The sequence below is a fragment of the Felis catus genome, chromosome B4 (assembly GCF_018350175.1).
Source record: "Felis catus isolate Fca126 chromosome B4, F.catus_Fca126_mat1.0, whole genome shotgun sequence".
Classification (NCBI taxonomy): Eukaryota; Metazoa; Chordata; class Mammalia; order Carnivora; family Felidae; genus Felis; species Felis catus.
In genome coordinates this window covers 92,344,958-92,362,472 of record NC_058374.1, presented here as the reverse complement: position 1 = coordinate 92,362,472, position 17,515 = coordinate 92,344,958, and the positions used below count along the sequence as shown (strand labels likewise).

Genomic DNA, 17,515 nt, shown 5'->3' with positions numbered 1-17,515 from the left:
TAAAAAATAAATCAAATAAATAAATAAATAAACGTTAAAAAAATTTAAAAAAAAATAAAAAATAAAAATTTGGTATGGGGGCGCCTGGGTGGCCCAGTTAGTTAAGCGTCCGACTTCGGTTCAGGTCATGATCTCACGGTTGATGAGTTCAAGCCCCGCATCGGGCTCTGTACGGACAGCTCAGAGCCTGGTGCCCGCTTCGGATTCTGTGTCTCCCTCTCTCTCTCTCTGCCCTTCCCCTACCCATGCTCTGTCTCTCATAAATAAACATAAAAAAAAAAAATTTTGGTATGACCATGAAGCTGCTTCTCAAAACCATGAGTGGGACAAAGGATTACTGCAGATAACAAGTGAAGTCTCAAGACACTGTGCTACCAAACTTAATTCTCACCAAAGGCAAAAAAAAAAAAAAAAAAAAAAAAAAAAAAATCTGCTACTTAGCCAGTATGGCCTTCTAGCACATAAATGCAGATTTTATTATTAGAACCAAGGTTTCCAAATTGAGATCCACTGTCCTAGCAAAATGGAGGTGATAAACCTCAACAATTGCTGAAAAGATATAAAATTCACTATTGATTTTTGGCCAGATAATTAATTTACCCTAATGCCCGTTAGGATAGTAACCACATTATCAAATTAAACCAAAAGACAAAGATAAATGACTTTCTAAGTTCAAGTCCTAAGAATGAAATGGAAACATTTCAAAATAAAGACTGTATTCTGAAATATAAGATGATATCCACTTCAAATACTATATGATCAGCTTAATAATTTAATCAAGATACATCTGAAATCCAAAACTCAAATCTTGACTGTCAAAACAATCCATTTCTCCACACCCACCTAACCTAGAGCGTAATTATTACTCTAAGGGAACATTTTTATTTGAAAAATAGAGATCTTAAGACTTACCTTCTCACAAATGACTCAAAGGCTTGAATGCAATACTCTCTTAGTTCATCGTCATCTACATTACAAAATTTTACCACCAAAGGAATTATCTTCTCAAGGTATTCACCTAAGAAAAGCATATTGGTTCTTAAAAATATTCATTTTTTTCTTTAAAGAAAATTTTAAAGTATTTAAATATTTCTTACCTATTCTATGACCAGCTTGCCTACTAATTGCGGCAATACATTGTATGTAGGTCCTTGTTGTTGACATGGAATCATTTTTGGACAATTCTGACAACAGATGTTCAATAAGATCTACAAAAACTATATTTCCACAGCTCATAACCAGATGGCCAAGAGCAATAATGGTTCTTTTCCTCACTGCAAGTCTAGGGCTGGTCAACTGGGGGAGCAGACAGGTCAGAATTGAAGGATGGAAATTAACAAGAAGTCCTCCTTGCCTTAAAAAAGAAAACAATAAATAAATTCAAAATGTTTGAGCACTACTTAAACATCTGGCCTCTGACCCCAATGTAGTCAAAGAGTAAAAATGTTAGAAGGCACTAATTCAAATTCAGAATTCAAGTAAAACTAAATTCTTACTCTCTCTACCAACCCAACTAAAAAGTTAAGTAAACACAGTTTTGAAATTTGTATCCCAAAATTCCCTTCTGCAATCTAGAACTGTATCCCTATCCAACCAACAAGCTTGAGAATACATGAAAAAACCAATGGTCTTGTCCCTTTCTCCCCCTCCCAGATTTCTAATTGTTTTCTCTATTAATAGCTTTTTCTCTATTATAGCTTTTTGGGAGTTCACAACACTCAAAATCTCAGCATCTCTTGACGATCCCTGCGGCCTTCCTCAACACATCTATATACAAAGTTGCATTGATCTTGCTGATTCAACCCTCTCTTCTAAATCATTTCACATGGGCAGTTCAGGGAGTCAATAGCAGTTAAGCATCTATGTGCCAGGACACTGCAACTGAGCCAGTCACAGGACAAGAAGTCTAACTGAATAGTTCCTACTTAACCAAATTAAGTATAAATCCCTCACCCTCTTCAACATAACCACAACCTATGAAAATGATTTCCTACTACTCTTCTATTCATTTCATATATGATGGAAAACAAGAATACAATGTTTCCCAACTCCAAGATTACTTAATGCTAACATATTCTAAGCCTGGGCACATACACCAGTGTCCTATCCATTCTTCAAAATTAAATTCAGATGCCAGTCTTTCTTGGAATCTTGGAATCGTCCATTTTAAACCCAAAAATACACTTAATAGTTTCAGTATTTAGTCTCATTCAATCTTACACTGTAGTCATTTTTGTCCTTATCTCCTATAGTACCATATAAGCTCTTGTGTGTGCCAGGATGACTGCTCTTACCTTTCACTATTAAGTATGTACCAGACGAAGGCATTTGATTATTTTCAAGTTGCAGTGGATCAGGCAAAAACAATATACAATGAAGACATAATGATTTGGAGAATTAGGGACAAGATGAAATTGACAGGCCTTTTAAGGTATATTCCCCCTAGAGTTGCTTAGATCTTCCTATCTTCCCAAGTTTGACCTCCAGATGAAAGCAAACACGGAACAAATGTACAAAGTCAAGCTCCCTCCTCCCAAAACATGCAGTATAATCATGGGTGCTAAAATGTATACCAGCATTATTTTAACTGGAAAATTTGTTACTTCTACCCACACAACTCTTATCTAAATAGATCATTATATTCAAAATATAAGAGTAAAAAACTAAATATAAAAACTGTGATGAACATTCAAATGACAAATTTTATTACTTTTCAAAACTACAAAAAATGCTTGCTGTGCAGGATTACATGATAAATAATTAGCTTATTTCTCCTCTTACCCCTAACCACATATCTATAAAACAGCCACAATTTAAATATGAACAATTAAAAAATAACAATATTAAAAATAAACAAACATGAACAATTTTAGGCCAAATTTTATTTTTATCAAAAGGCATTTTAATAAATGCACAGTTTTTGTATTACAAGTAATATAAATCACAGGCATGTTTACCTGCTCAACATATCAGCCATAATATCCAAAGCTTCTAGCTGAACAGAGACATCTTCCTGCTTTGCTATTGCACTGGTAAGACGTCCAGTAATCTTTTTACATACATTAGCAGCTAATGCAGAGCCTGCATAAATAATAAACCAATTATAATTTCAAGGCAAGTAAGTATGTTGATTCCACCTTGTATTTATGGTGGTTACCAGATATTCAACAACTCAAAACTTGATTATAATCAAGACTGACTCAAGAGATTCATGTCAGAAAAATATGTATTTCAAAACAGATTGTTTTCCAATAAAATAATGTATTAGACATAAACAACAAGAGATAATAACTGCAGAAGGAGTACACGACATAGGCAAAACAATACCAATTCAACAGACTCTCCTGGACAACTACTTCTATATACAGAAATGACTCGCCTGTGGAGCCAGTAATGGCTATAGTGTTTGCACCTCTAGACTGGAAAGCAGAAATGATTATTCTTCTACTTGAATACTCTTATTACTAGTAACCTAGATATTTTTAAATTTCTGTGAACTAAAAACCAAATATATTCTAATCTCCAATACCTAACATGGTCTCTTAAAAAAAAGAGAGAGAGAGAGCTGTAACCTAAAATAAGATCCTTCATACTCCAATCCAAAGATCCCAAAACTTCATTATGAAGTAGAAATGCTGTTCCAAAGAACTCATAAATCAAGGTTATTACTATTCTGAAGTAGATTCATATTGTTACTGGCAAGTGGAAGAAAAAAAGGAACAAGAAATAATCTAAATCGTTAGAATTCTTGTTAGAACCAGAAACCAACTAAAACATGTTTCAATGAGAGAAAAGAACTAAGGATGATTATCAGTGTTAACTAATACAAGAGATATTTTATTGACATAATTAATCAATGTAATAATATAAGAGATATTTTATTGAAATAATTAATAAGAGTAAGGACAAACTGGTAAGATACAGTAGAAAAAGCATCAGCTTTGGATTAAAAGATAATGGAGGATTTGAATCTTTACCCAAACAGGTAATCAAAACTTTGGGTGAATTAACCTAGTCTTTCTTTCAGTTCCCTCAACAATAAACTGGAAATATTAAGACCTCCCATATGGCTGATCTTTAGACTAACTGAAATAATACACGTGAATCATCTAGCATGGTAGCTAGTAGAGCAAATGATTAATCAATACTTGTTAAGTAAAGGAGTAAAACCTACACACTTAGACTACATTACCACCAGTCTCCATCTTTCCACGAAATAGGGAGGTAATAATTTCACCCCATCTGTGAATCAGACCATCAAAAACCTTAGCCTGCTGATTTTAGCTGATAGCTTAGTAGTCAAAACCAATTCTAAAATCTGCATTACCTAAATATTTGTGCCAGAGACCAAAATCTAATTAATAGACAAATTCATTAATTGTAGTTTTAAATTACCAAGGTAGCTGTAGATTCAGCCTTACAGATACTAGTAAACTCAACTATTTCACAGCTGTTTTAATGGTGTTAAGTATTACACATCATAAATTTTGATACAAAGCAAAATTAATACTCAAAATAGAGAACTAATCAGAAATCACTCAAAATTGTGGTTATCTTTTCCCTCATTGCATAGGTTGGCATTAACTCTATTCTGTAGTTATGGTACAAGCAACAATATAAAATCTTGGTATTCCTACAAGATACTTAAATTCAATCAAAAGATATTCATTTAAAACTGAAAACTGAATTTATTTTTAAGCAAAAATAGGACTTCAGGCTTTTTTTCCCCTTGATTGTTCAATGGGATCTTTAAAGACCTTTTGACAGGCACTGCTCTCCCTCCCTGACCAGGAGAAAAAAAGGTGGAGGGCAAATACCTCCAAGTAAAAAGGAACTAGGAAGAAAATGGTGCTCTTGCTTACCACTGGAAGCTGGAGGAAGTTCTCCAATTACTGTTTTAAGGCCAATACTTGAAATATCTCGAAGTTGTTCTTTATCAGAAAGCATGTTAGTGCAGAGGGTATCTACAATTGTCTCTACTTGGTATTCTTTCACTTTACTCACTAAGGGGCCAAGACTGTAATATAAAATAGAAAATAAAGTTTTTAATTTACATTAAATACAAAAACAGAAAAATAGACAAGTAAAAGAATTTCTTCTGCCTAGCAACTACCGGCACAAAGCAAATACACTATGCCTGAATCACAGATAGTATATGAATAAGGGTTTAAAACAAATTTGATTGATGGGTTTCCCACATCTCCCGATTTCTACCATGGTATCATGAAACAAGATGCTTACCACCCCCCAACCCTTCAAATACACAACACATTTTTTTAGTAATAAAAAGGCTATAATTAGGAGTCTGCTCCTAACAGGGATTCTATGGTTTAAATGAAATAGCAATGCCATCCAATATTTCACTTTGCCAATTTTAACCCTTCCTCCCTCCTATCATCACCAACTCTATCTTGTGAGCCAAAAAAATTTACATCCCTCTTATTTTCTTGTTTAAATTTTTAAAGCACTAAACAATCTGCTGCAAAAAGTTAGTACTACTCTGTCTTCCCAAAGAACCTTGTATATTCCTTCCATATTAGTATCTTACACTATTATTATAGGTTTGCATGCAGGTCAACTGTTTGAGGATGAAGAAAAGTTCTTCCTTTGCATGCTTCCCATAGAATTTAAGATAGTAGTTGTTTGGTGCATGAATTTTCACTGAAGAGCCATTGTATTCAAGACTATACTGAATAAGAAAAGTATGGCTCCTATCTCCATACATTTACCACTGGTTGATAAGGTAAGGAATTCACACAAGTACTTGAGAAATGAAGGCATTCACTACTCTGCACAATTTCTTAAAAAAAAATTTAAAAAAAACTTTTAAATTCAATGTTATTAGCATTTACAGGACAGGAGACTGAAACTTAGGGACAGATTTTTAGGTACTGGACTTTGATGGAATATTGTTAAAAAAGAAGAGCATTTCAAATGGAAAGATCAGAGAACAGAATGAGTGGAATGCATACTGAAAGTAATGAGGGGTGAAAAGAACTGTTTGATACAAAATACACATAAAAGAAAACAGGAAAGGTAGGCCCCTGAGACATTATGGAAACCTTTAAAGTCAGGCCAGCAAATTTAAATGTGATGTGGTAAAATTGGGAGCCAATGCACTTTGTCAAGCACACGTGACATGATAAAAATAGTTTAATTTGATAAATATCAGATCAGTGTTTCATATACAGACGCTCAATTAGCTGTCAACTACTTGACTAGAGAAGTCAAAGGCAGTGCAATTTGGAGAATTAGGAGAAGGACGAAAAAAATCAGGAAGACTGGATTTCTCCAACAACAGTCCAATCCAAAATGATGGCAATGACAAAAGAGACATGGCATATATGTAGAGACCCAGGTGAAACAATGAAAACATTGAGAGTGAAAATAAAAGGGATTCCAAAAAGGAATTTAAAGAGTTTAGCTTCTGGCAACAGCAAAATAGTTTTGTTGGACTAACCCTTCTGCAATGTCTGTCAACTCTCTAAAACCGTATTTTTGAAAACAACAACTTGAATGCCAGATAATGATGTAACTAAAACCAGAGAAAGATCTACCTAGAACTCCAAATCCAATGAAATTATTCCTTAGAACTGTAAAGGTAATTTATTATCACAAGCTGAAAATTTATCACCACCAAACCTATACTACAAGAATTGCCAAAGTAAAGTTCTTTAGGCTGAAGAAAAATTAAACCAGATAGTTACTCAGATTTACAAAGATCACCAGAAATGTAAATGTGCGTAAACATAAAAGGCTATATTTAGAAGACTATATGGGGCACCTGGCTGGCTCAGTGGTAGGGCATGCAACTCTTGATCTCAAGCCCTCCCACTGGGTATAGAGTAGTAAAAAACAAGTAAATAAATTTAAAATTTAAAAAGACTATATAGTTTTTCTTCAAACTATAATATTGTATTATAGACACACATACATATATTTTTTAAAAAAAGCACAAATACAGGAAGAAAGTAACTGAAAAATGTTTCAAGGTTTTTATACAATTTATATCAACTAGTACAATATTAACTTTTAATAGATTGCCATAAATTTAAGATGCAATTTATTAACCCCTAGAGTGACAATTCTCAACTTTTTGGTTTTAACACTCTGAAAATCAATCAAGATCCCAAAGAGCTTTTCTTTATGTGCACTGTATCTGTCGATGTTTATACCATATTAAAAATTACAAGTAATGAAAATAAACTATACTCTCAAAAAAGGTGAGAATAATAGCACTGTTTTCTATGTTTGCGCTTAAAAAAATGGATCTCATTATCTGATTTTGCATTCAGTCTGTTGTGATATCACATGTCATGTGGCCTCTGGAAAATTAAACCATGCACTTAAAAGAAAATGGAGAGCCAAGGGGAAAATAACACCTCAGAATTATTCACATGATAATTTTGACACTTCCAGGGTCATGGGATGTTCCAAGGTCCCCTGAATCAAACTTTAAGAACTGTTGCTATAAAATATTTGATTAATCCAGGGGCCCCTGGGTGGCTCAGTCAGTTGAGTGTCAACCCTTCCTATCAGTTCAGGTCATGATCTTGCAGTCCTGAGATCGCCCAGTCAGGCTTTGAGCTGAGACAGTGCATAGCCTGCTTGGGATTCTGTCTCCCTCTCTCTGCTCCCCGACTCCTGTTCTTTCTTTGTCTCTGTCTCTGTCTCAAGGTAAATAAACATTTTTTAAAAATATATTTGATTAACCCAAAAGAAGGCAGGGAAAAAAAAAAAAAAAAGAACCCAGAACAACAACAAAAACAAAATAAGAAGAATGACACACACCTAAATCCAAACAAATCAAATATTTACAATAAATGTCAATGGACTACATAGGCACTCCTATTAAAGGGCAAAAACCATGAAACAATCAGAAAAAAAAGCAAGAATTAACTATCTGCTGTCTACAAGACACATCATTTAAAGATAAAAACACAGATTCAGATTAAACTGAAAAATAAAAAAAAGACACATTATGCAAACACTAATCTTAAAAAAGCTGGGGTGGGGGCGCCTGGGTGGCTCAGTCAGTTGAGTGTCCAACTTCGGCTTAGGTCATGATCTCATGGTTTCTGAGTTTGAGCCCCACATCCGGCTCACTACTCTCAGTGCGGACCCTGCTTCAGATCCTCGGCACCTCCCTCTCTCTGCCCCTCCCCTACCTACCTGTTTTTATTCTCTCTCTAAAGTAAATAAAACATTTTTTAAAAAGCTTTGAAAAAAAGCTAGGGTGGCTTTTCCATATAACATAAGAGAAAATATATTTCACAATAAGGTATATTTAAAGAGAAACATTCTATGCCCATAAAGGTCAAACATCAAGAAGACATAATTATAAATGTATATGCACTTAAGTCATATAGCTTTAAAATACATGGGAGCAAAAACTGATTATCAAAGATAAACTATCATAGTTGGAAATCTTAAACACTCCTCAGTATTTAATACCAACAACAACAAAAAAATCACAAAGGATATAAATCTGAACCTTATCAACTACCCTGACCTTTCTAAAACAAATTATACCCAACTACTGCAGAATATACTTTCTTCCAAGTATAGATGGGACATTCACCAAGGCGTACCACACGCTGAACCATAAAAGAAACCTAAGTAGACAAAACAAACATCCTGAAATTTTAAAGAGTATGGTTCTCTGACCAAAATGGAATTAAATTAGATACCAGTAAAAATAAACATCTAGATAACCTCCAAACATTTGACAATTGCTTCTAATAACCCATGGATCAAAGAAAAATCACGCTGAATTAAAAATGTTTCAGACTAGGGGCACTGGCTGGCTCAGTAGAGCATGCAACGCTTGTTCTCAGGGCTGTGAGTTTAAGCTCCACATTGAATATGGAGATTATTTAAAAATAAAATCTTGGGGTGCCTGGGTGGCTCAGTCGGTTGAGCGTCCGTCCGGCTTCAGCTCAGGTCATGATCTCATGGTTTTTTTAGTTCGAGCCCCACATTGGGCTCTGGGCTGACAGCTTGGAGCCTGTTTCGGATTCTGTGTCTCCCTCTCTCTCTGCTCCTCCCCTGCTCGTGCTCTGTCTCTCGCTCTCAAAAATAAATAAATAAACATTAAAAAAAATTAAAAATAAAATTAAAATCTTAAAAAATAGATTTCTACCAGAATTTGTAGAATGTAGCTCAAGAAGTAATTAGAGGCACATATATGTCTTTAAATGCTTAAAAATGTGAAAGGAAGAATATGAAAAGAAAATAGTAAAAGAGAAGCAATCTAGGAAATAGGCAACAAACAATAGAGAAAATTGACAAAACTTGGTTCTTTAGTAAGTAAAGTTGGTAAATCCCTAATTAGATGAATTGAGGGAAAAAAAAGAGAAAACACAAATTATCAAAATCAGAACTGAAAGATATTCACCGATGACACTGATGACCCCTGTTTAGGTAGAAAATCCCAAGGAATTAACAAAAACTACTATTAACCAGGAAAGTATGAGATACTATGGTTCCCTGTGAAAACACTCAGTATTGTTAAGATGTTGATTCTCTTCAGAAATCTATATCGCTTCAACACAATCCCCATCAAAATTTGAGCAAACTTATTTGAAGAAGAGAAATTGACAAACTGATTCTAAAATTTACATGGAAATTCAAAACAACAAAAACAAAAACCAACAACTAAAAATCAAAGTTCTCTTGGGAAAGGAAGAATGAAGCTACAGAACTTACACTACCTTACATCAGGCTTCTACAGATCTATACCAGCATTTTTGCACAAAGGGCAATTTTTACCCTCCAACAGACAGCTACCAATGTCTGGAGACATTTTTGGTTGTTACTCCCGGGGGAAGAAGGAATGAATGGTACTAGCAAATAGTGGCTAATGGCCACGATGCTAGTAAACATCCTACAATACACAGGAGGCACAGGATAGCTCTTAACAAAGAATTATTTGCCCAAAAAGTCAATAGTGGCAAGGCTGACTAATACACTACACTAATGTAACAGTTTTGTACTGGCAAAAGAATACACAGAGACACAACAGAGCCTCGGAATAAACCCACATTTTAATAGTCAATGATTTTTGACAAAGATATCAATGCAATTCAATAGAGAAAAGAAGGTGTTTCAAGAAATGTTGCTTCAGCAACTGGAAATTTATGTGAAAAAAATGAACTTGGGGTAGCTCAGTTGCTTAAGCATCCGACTTCGGCTCAGGTCATGATACTGCATTTCCTGCGTTCGAGCCCCACATCAGGCTCTGTGCTGACAACTCGGAGCCTGGAGCCTGCTTCAATTCTGCGTATCCCTCTCTCCCTCCCCCACTTGCACACGTGCTCTCTCTCTAAATAAACATTAAAAAAATTAAATTAAAAAAAAAACCTCAATTCTTACTTCACAAAAAATTCAAGACAGATCACAGGACTAAAAGTAAAAGCTGAAACTCCTAGGCTTTTAGAAAAAAACAAGAGAAAATTGTTGCAACAAAAGGTAAAACTAAGGTTTCTTATGATAGGGAAAACAATTACCATGAAAGTTAAAATTAATTTATAAATTAAATCAAACAAAACTGAATTTAAAACTAAAATTAAAAACTTAAGCTTATCAAGTTGGGAGAAAATATAAAATATATGCATATATATGAATTGCATATATTTCCCCGCCTCAACTGGGAAAAGTCCAGCAAAAAAAAAAAAAAAGTCTAACAAACACAAAACAGCACTGTCATCATGGACATGTAATTAAAACTACACCTATACAAAAACAAAAACAAAAAAACTACACCTATACATTTATTGGAATGGCTAAAATTAAAAAGTGACAAAACCAAACGCTGAGGAGAATGTGGAGACAACTGGGACATTCGTGTTAAATGATAAAACAACTGGGCAGTTTCTTAAAAATCTAAATGGACAACAGCAATTTCATTCTTAGGTATTTATCCATAAGGAAAGACCTATATCCTAAAGAGGACTCATACAAGAATGTTCATTTTATCTCTATTCAAAATAGCCAAACCCAAGAAAGAAACCAAATACATAAATAGATATCAATGGACTACTAATCTGGATCAAGAAATACTAATACACTCAACATGGATGAATCTCACAGATATGGTGAGTGAGAACAGCTGACACAAAAGAGGACATACTGTTTAACTCCATTTATATGAAGTTCTAAAACAGGCAAAACTACTTTAAAGGTAAACAAAACAATGGTGACCTTAAGTAGGAATGTTGTATGTGAGATAAGGATACAATTTTATCTTTTTCAAATGGTTAACCAGTCTTTAAAAAAAAAAAAAAAAGTTCAACTTCCCATCACGTAGTTTCTGTTCTATTTTACTCCATTTGTCCATTAATGCCTCACTACTGTGATTAGAGAAACATAATAATCTCTTCATATCTAGTAGGGCTAAGCAATACCTCTCCAACTTCAGCAACTGATACACTTTTTCAGACTTTTCTTGGCAAACACCTGCCTCCTTCCCTCTCCCATCAAAATATACTTTAAAATGGGGCGCCTAGGTGGCTCAGTTGGTTAAGCGTCCAACTTCGGCTCAGGTCATCATCTCACAGAGTTCATGAGTTCAAGCTCCACATCGGGCTCTATGCTGCCAGCTCAGAGCCTGGACCCTGCTTCAGATTCATCGTCTCCCTCTCTCTCTGCCCCTCCCCATCTCGTGCTCACTCTCTCAAAAATAAACAAACATTAAAAGAAAATTTAAAAATATTTATTAAAATATACTTTAGAATCAACTTGTCTAGCTTGTGGAAATAACTGATTTTTACAAGTTAGCACTAAGCTTGGAGAGAACCAACAACTTTGTTGAGTTATCCTATCCAAAGGCATGGAATGTCTTTCCATTTATTCCAAGTACATTTTTGTTAGCGGTCAAAAATATTTTCAAGTTTTCCTTAAGTTTTGAAAAAGATAAAACTATAACCTTACATACACCATACAATACCCTTACTCAAGGTCACCACTTCACATTTCTTGTTACATTTCATTCCTAGGCATTTTGTCTTTCTGTTGCTGTAATAAATGAACATTTGATTCCATGAGATATTCCAATTGGTTACTGCTTGCTTATATGAAAGCTACAGATTTTTGTTCATTACTTTCACATCTTATTACTTCACTGAATTCTTCCTATTTGCATTAAATTTTTTTGACTGACTTGATTATTCCCACGTTCCCATGAACCTCTTCCAATTCTTACGTGACCAGTTTTATTACCCACTTGTCCTACAGTGACTAATACCTTCAAAGAGAATCTAGTGGAGATAGAGACCATCTTTGCTTTGTAGCTGATTTTAGTGTAAAGGTATCTGGTAATTTATTGGCTTTTGGGCTGAGGTATGAATGTATATGTTTGTGTACTTGTAATGCTAAAAAAGGTCTTATCAACTCCATATTATTAAATGTTTCCCTTGAAACAGGTAGCGAATTTTGCCTAGTCAGATAAAGCATTCCTGACCTGACCTGTTCTTCACTCCAATGACATATTAAGTAGGATATTGGTCTTTGGAAGGTGTTTCACTCCTCTAATTACACTAAGTAACCTAACTAAGTGTTCTGTTTTGTGTTGTTGTTGACCTAACTGTTGTGTTTTGTGTTGTTTTTTAATTGTCAATGCTGAATCTTACCAGTGCATTGACAACTGTTTTTTCTTCCTCTTATCTGTTAACATGATGAGATATACTGATCAAGCACATAATACTGAATTGTCCTCATATTCCTGGGATTGATCTCACTTGATCGTGGTCTATTACACTTACTATATTGTTGGATTATACTTTTAACATTTAAATGGTTTGTACTTTTCTCTTTTAGTATTATCTTCAGTCAGGATTTGTTATCAGTAGTTGGGTTTAAATAAAAGACAGGGAAGTTTTCATACTTTATGTTCTGAAATAGTCGTAGAACTCTCTGTACTGGAATTATCTGTTCTTTGAGGTTTCAAAGACTTGTGTGAAAGATTTCTGGGCCTGAGTTTCTTTTGGGTGATAGGTTCTTTAACAATTTTCCCAATTTCTCAATAAGGCTACTTAGTAATTTATCTACTGTGATTTTCCCTCCTCCAAGAATCACTCTTGGGTTTTATCTCCTACTGTATTACTTTTGTTTACATCTTAATTCCTTTCTTTTTTCCTGAACATATGTCATTTCTTCCCCCAACCTGTTAATTTTAAGTATAAAAGGTCTTCAAAACATCAAAAGCTCAGGTTCCTAATGATACATCCAAGTAAGAGCTATGTACCTCTCAACTCTCAACCTGGGACAAACACTACTTTCAAAAGCTGGTAAATGCTCAGCATATATTTTGAACAGAACTTAATTTTATTAAGCACAGGCAAAAACAATAAAAGATAAAAAATCATGATTAAAGTAAATTATACTCATTCGCATTATTCTGCATCTTATCTTTTGAAGACACATTTTATTTTAAACTTGCAAATGTCCCAAGTTAAAGAAAATTGTACTGCAGGTCTAGAAATTCTATGATGACCAATGATTTCTCACATTTTTGCCTGTTTTTACAGCAAGTATGTAAAAGCTAAGCCTAAAACAAACTTAAAACCTTTATAAATAAAATGCAATAAAAAAGTAATCATGAGACAATGCTTTATTTAAACTGATGCCTAATTATCATAGGGCATACAAAATGACAAAATTCCCTAATCTGTCATATGAAACTAAACGTTATACTTTCTAATAACTTACTATGTAAATTGTTAAGGTTTTCTAGTATTTGATATGCATAAATTAAACTATTTGTGAATAGAATTTACTGAGAACTCAAATTCTGTACCTGATTACTAAAAGTAAGAGGCAAACTGTCAATATCATGCCCAATTAGATGCTCCTACTGCACTGTACACAAAGACAATTGGAATTCCCACAATTTTTAGGAACAATTCTTTGTAACTGCTGTGTCATCACTGTTAATTTGGACTAACTATGGCTTTAACTGCTGCTATTGTTTACGAAGTCTTATTTTTTACTTCCCTTGATCATTGGTTCTTAAATTTTCATACAGGGATGAATAGAGGCAGGGAGGCCTTCTAACCCAGCTAAAAAAAATCAAGTCAAACAAGTGAAAGAACCACTCTTTCTGAAGTTTCATATATATATTTCATGCAAATTAAAATACCATAGGTGCACTTGGGTGGCTCAGCCGGTTTAGCATCCAACTTCAGCTTAGGTCATGATCTCAGGGTTCATGAGTTTGAGCCCCGCATTGGGCTCCATGCCAACAGTGCAGAGCCTGCTTAGAATTCTCTCTCTCTCACTCTCTCTCCCCCTCCCCTCCCTCCCTCCCTCCCTCTCTCAAAACTTTAAAAATAAATAGGGGCATCTGGGTGGCTCGGTCGGTTAAGTGTCCAACTTCATGATCTCTAGGTATAAGGGTTGAGGATCCCTCCACGTTGGGCTCTGTGCTGACAGCTCAGAGCCTGGAGCCTGCCTCAGATTCTGTGTCTCCCTCTCTCTCTCTGCCCCTCCTCCACTCACACTGTGTGTGTCTCTCTCTCAAAAATAAATGAACATTAAAAATTTTTTTAAATAATAAATACCATAAAAAGCCACATCTAGTCAATATAGAAACTTTAAGAAGTGTGTATGTACCACTTACAAACATTAAACACCCACGACTCACCTGCAAACCCTAAAGAAAACTACAGAAAGACACAGCACAAGACTAAGATAATTTACCAACTATTACACTAAATTTTTTAATGGGGTGGTGGAGGTGGGAAGCAAGTAAAAAACACTTACCATTTGACAGCTAAATTCTGTACCTCTCCATTTTTATCTTCCAGTAACTTCAAAATCATTTTCACTACTTTCCTTTCACTATCATCATCCAACTTGATGGAATCTTTCTGCAGTTCTGTCATCAAATCATTTGTAGCCATAAACCTATCAAAAAATTAAATTGATTGGTAATTAAACATTTTTAAGCAATAATTTAAAAAAAAAGATTCTCCTCCAGGTTAGTCCTGTTTTAAGTTACTGACAGGACCTACAGTGAATGCTCTTTCATTCTAATTAATAGCATCATTGCTTCCAGGAGGAGAAAGGTGCCTTTATTTTTTCTTTGCATGCAGTTTGAATTTTATCTAGGAAGCCTTTAACTACAAACATTAAGAATACCTTCTTGTTTACTATTGTGTGTGTTGGGGCACGGGGGGTGGGTCACACATTACAAAATTACTGGGAAACTTCCAAAATACAAATTCTCACCTCTACCCCAACTCCCATCACAAGGTATCAGGTGTATTTTCAAAATGATAAAGAGGTGATTCTAGAACATCATTCCATCTGACATCCAGACCCCTCAAAAACCACTTCCACAGACAAGTTTAATACTGAATAGTCTGACAAAAAACCCAGATTGATCAACTGTCTAATCTCAGCTTTAAAGTAAAGGGTTAACAGGAGACAAAAATAAGGTAAACAGATGTTCAGATTTTTTCCTCATATACCTCACCAAACAACGGTCTTAAAAGTAATTTCTCGTAGTAATATATAATCACATTGAAATAAGGCCTCTCAAATCTGTTTAGGCCAAATGAATTTTTCCCATAGTTCTTGGTTCTTCTCTACTTATTGAAATAACCTTACTTAAATAACAATTACTTAATGCATTTCTCCTGTATTTGAACCAGATCCAGTTTGAGGAAAAGTGTAGTTATTTTATGTTACGTACAGAAATGTCAAATCCGTGTTTAGATCAATTAAAAAACACAACTATTGGAGCTGCAACGATAAATAACTACACAGATAGTCTGGCAATATAGGCAATAAACTATGGGATAAGGACTAGCAAAACAACTTATTTAGGAATTTAAGGAGTTAGTATGTTCATTCACTTAATGCTGATTTGACAAAGTTTTAAACTATAATGCAAGCACAATTCTTACCAAGTTTTATCAAACAGCTTATAAAGAAAAGCCTGTGTTCAAATTGGCATTATACAAGGTAAAGCAAGCATGCACTTTTTTTAAATGAACACAGTTCTAATTGGAAGCTCCTCTCCATTTTATATGATGACAAATGAAATTAAAACCACACGATATTCTAGAAAATAAAAAACAGAAATGAGCAGCATACTAATGCAGGCACTTTACACACCTTAAGCCATTTAACATCTTAGCCATTCAACTTACATAAAATCCATGAAATAAAACGTCAGTAGTTAGTAGTTAGGCGCTCTAAACACCCCTGAAACACTTATTATCTGGTTGAAGAGAATATGGCAATCTTCAACTTAGGTAAAAAAGCAAATAATCTAAAGGCAAAAAGTTGTTTTATGGTTCTGAAGGGAGTCTACTGGTACACAGGTTCTTTCCTTTATTTACCACTTATTTATTCACTGCCTATTACGCTACAAAGGCTGGACTATGAGCAAAGGACAAAAAGTAAATAAACCTTGGCTCCTGACCTCAGAGGAGTCTACTCATTTTCACAAATCTATGATTAATCCAAAACCACAAGGTATCACCTCACACCAGTCAGATTGGCCAATATTAAAAATACAAGAAATAACAAGTATTGGCAAGGATGTGGGAAAAAGGGAACCCTCATGCCCTGATGGTTAAGATGCAAACTGGTACAGTCACTAGGAAAAACAGTATGGAGGTTCCTCAAAAAATTGAAAATAGAAATACCATAGGACGCAGCAATTCCACTGATGGGTATCTGCCCCCCAAAAACAAAAGCACTAATTCAAAAAGATATATACACGGAGCACCTGGGTAGCTCAGTTGGCTGAGCGTTTGACTTCAGCTCAGGTCATTATCTCAGACTCTGTGAGTTCGAGCCCTGTGTCGGGCTCTGTGCTGACAGCTCAGAGCCTGGAGCCTGCTTCAGATTCTGTGTCTCCCTCTCTCTCTGTCTCTCTCAAAAATAAATGAACATTAAGCAAATTAAAAAAAAAAAAGATATATGCACCCCTATCTTCATTGCACCATTATTTATAATAGCCAAGATACGGAAGCAACCTAACTGTCCACTGATTGATAAAGAATGATAGAATATTACTCAGCCATAAAAAAGAATCAAATCTTGTCATTTTCAACAGCATATATGGACCTAGAGGGTATTAAAGGGGATTCAGAGGCACAAACTCCAGTTATGAAATAAATGGCAGGGATAAAAAGTAAAGCATAGGGAATATAGTCAATATTGTAATAATTTAGTATGATGACAGATAGTGACTATACTTATGGTGACGACTGTGTAGTGTACAAAATTAAAACTGTCAAATCGTTATGTCATACATCTGAAATATAACACTGTATGTCAACTATACTTCAATAGAAGTATTTTATAATTTAAACCTATGATTAATGGTTAAACATTTTTTTAAAAGTTGAAATAAGCACCAGTAAAATTAGCAACAGGTATTTTTACAAATGAAAAAAAACAGATTGAAATAGTATTAAGTTATACCAAAAGTTACTTTTTATGGTGACCCCAAAACCAGAAGGTTCTAAGAATTTCTTCCTTCTGTTAATTTGATATAAAA

General features: G+C 34.6%; 1 protein-coding gene across 2 annotated transcripts in view; it reads right to left on the bottom strand.

Moving 5' to 3' along the window:
- CAND1 (cullin associated and neddylation dissociated 1) overlaps positions 1–17,515 on the bottom strand; it is a 43,005-nt gene that overhangs the window by 16,542 nt on the left and 8,948 nt on the right. The window contains exons 2-6 of one of the 2 annotated variants that reach the window (XM_003989017.6): positions 14,761–14,904; positions 4,863–5,017; positions 2,958–3,081; positions 1,098–1,354; positions 913–1,018 (exon numbers count right to left, since the gene is read on the bottom strand). In XM_003989017.6, coding sequence (XP_003989066.2) covers positions 913–1,018; positions 1,098–1,354; positions 2,958–3,081; positions 4,863–5,017; positions 14,761–14,904 — 786 coding nt within the window. Of the gene's footprint in view, positions 1–912; positions 1,019–1,097; positions 1,355–2,957; positions 3,082–4,862; positions 5,018–14,760; positions 14,905–17,515 lie in introns of those variants that run through there. The other variant, XM_019835191.2, reaches the window with a different exon arrangement.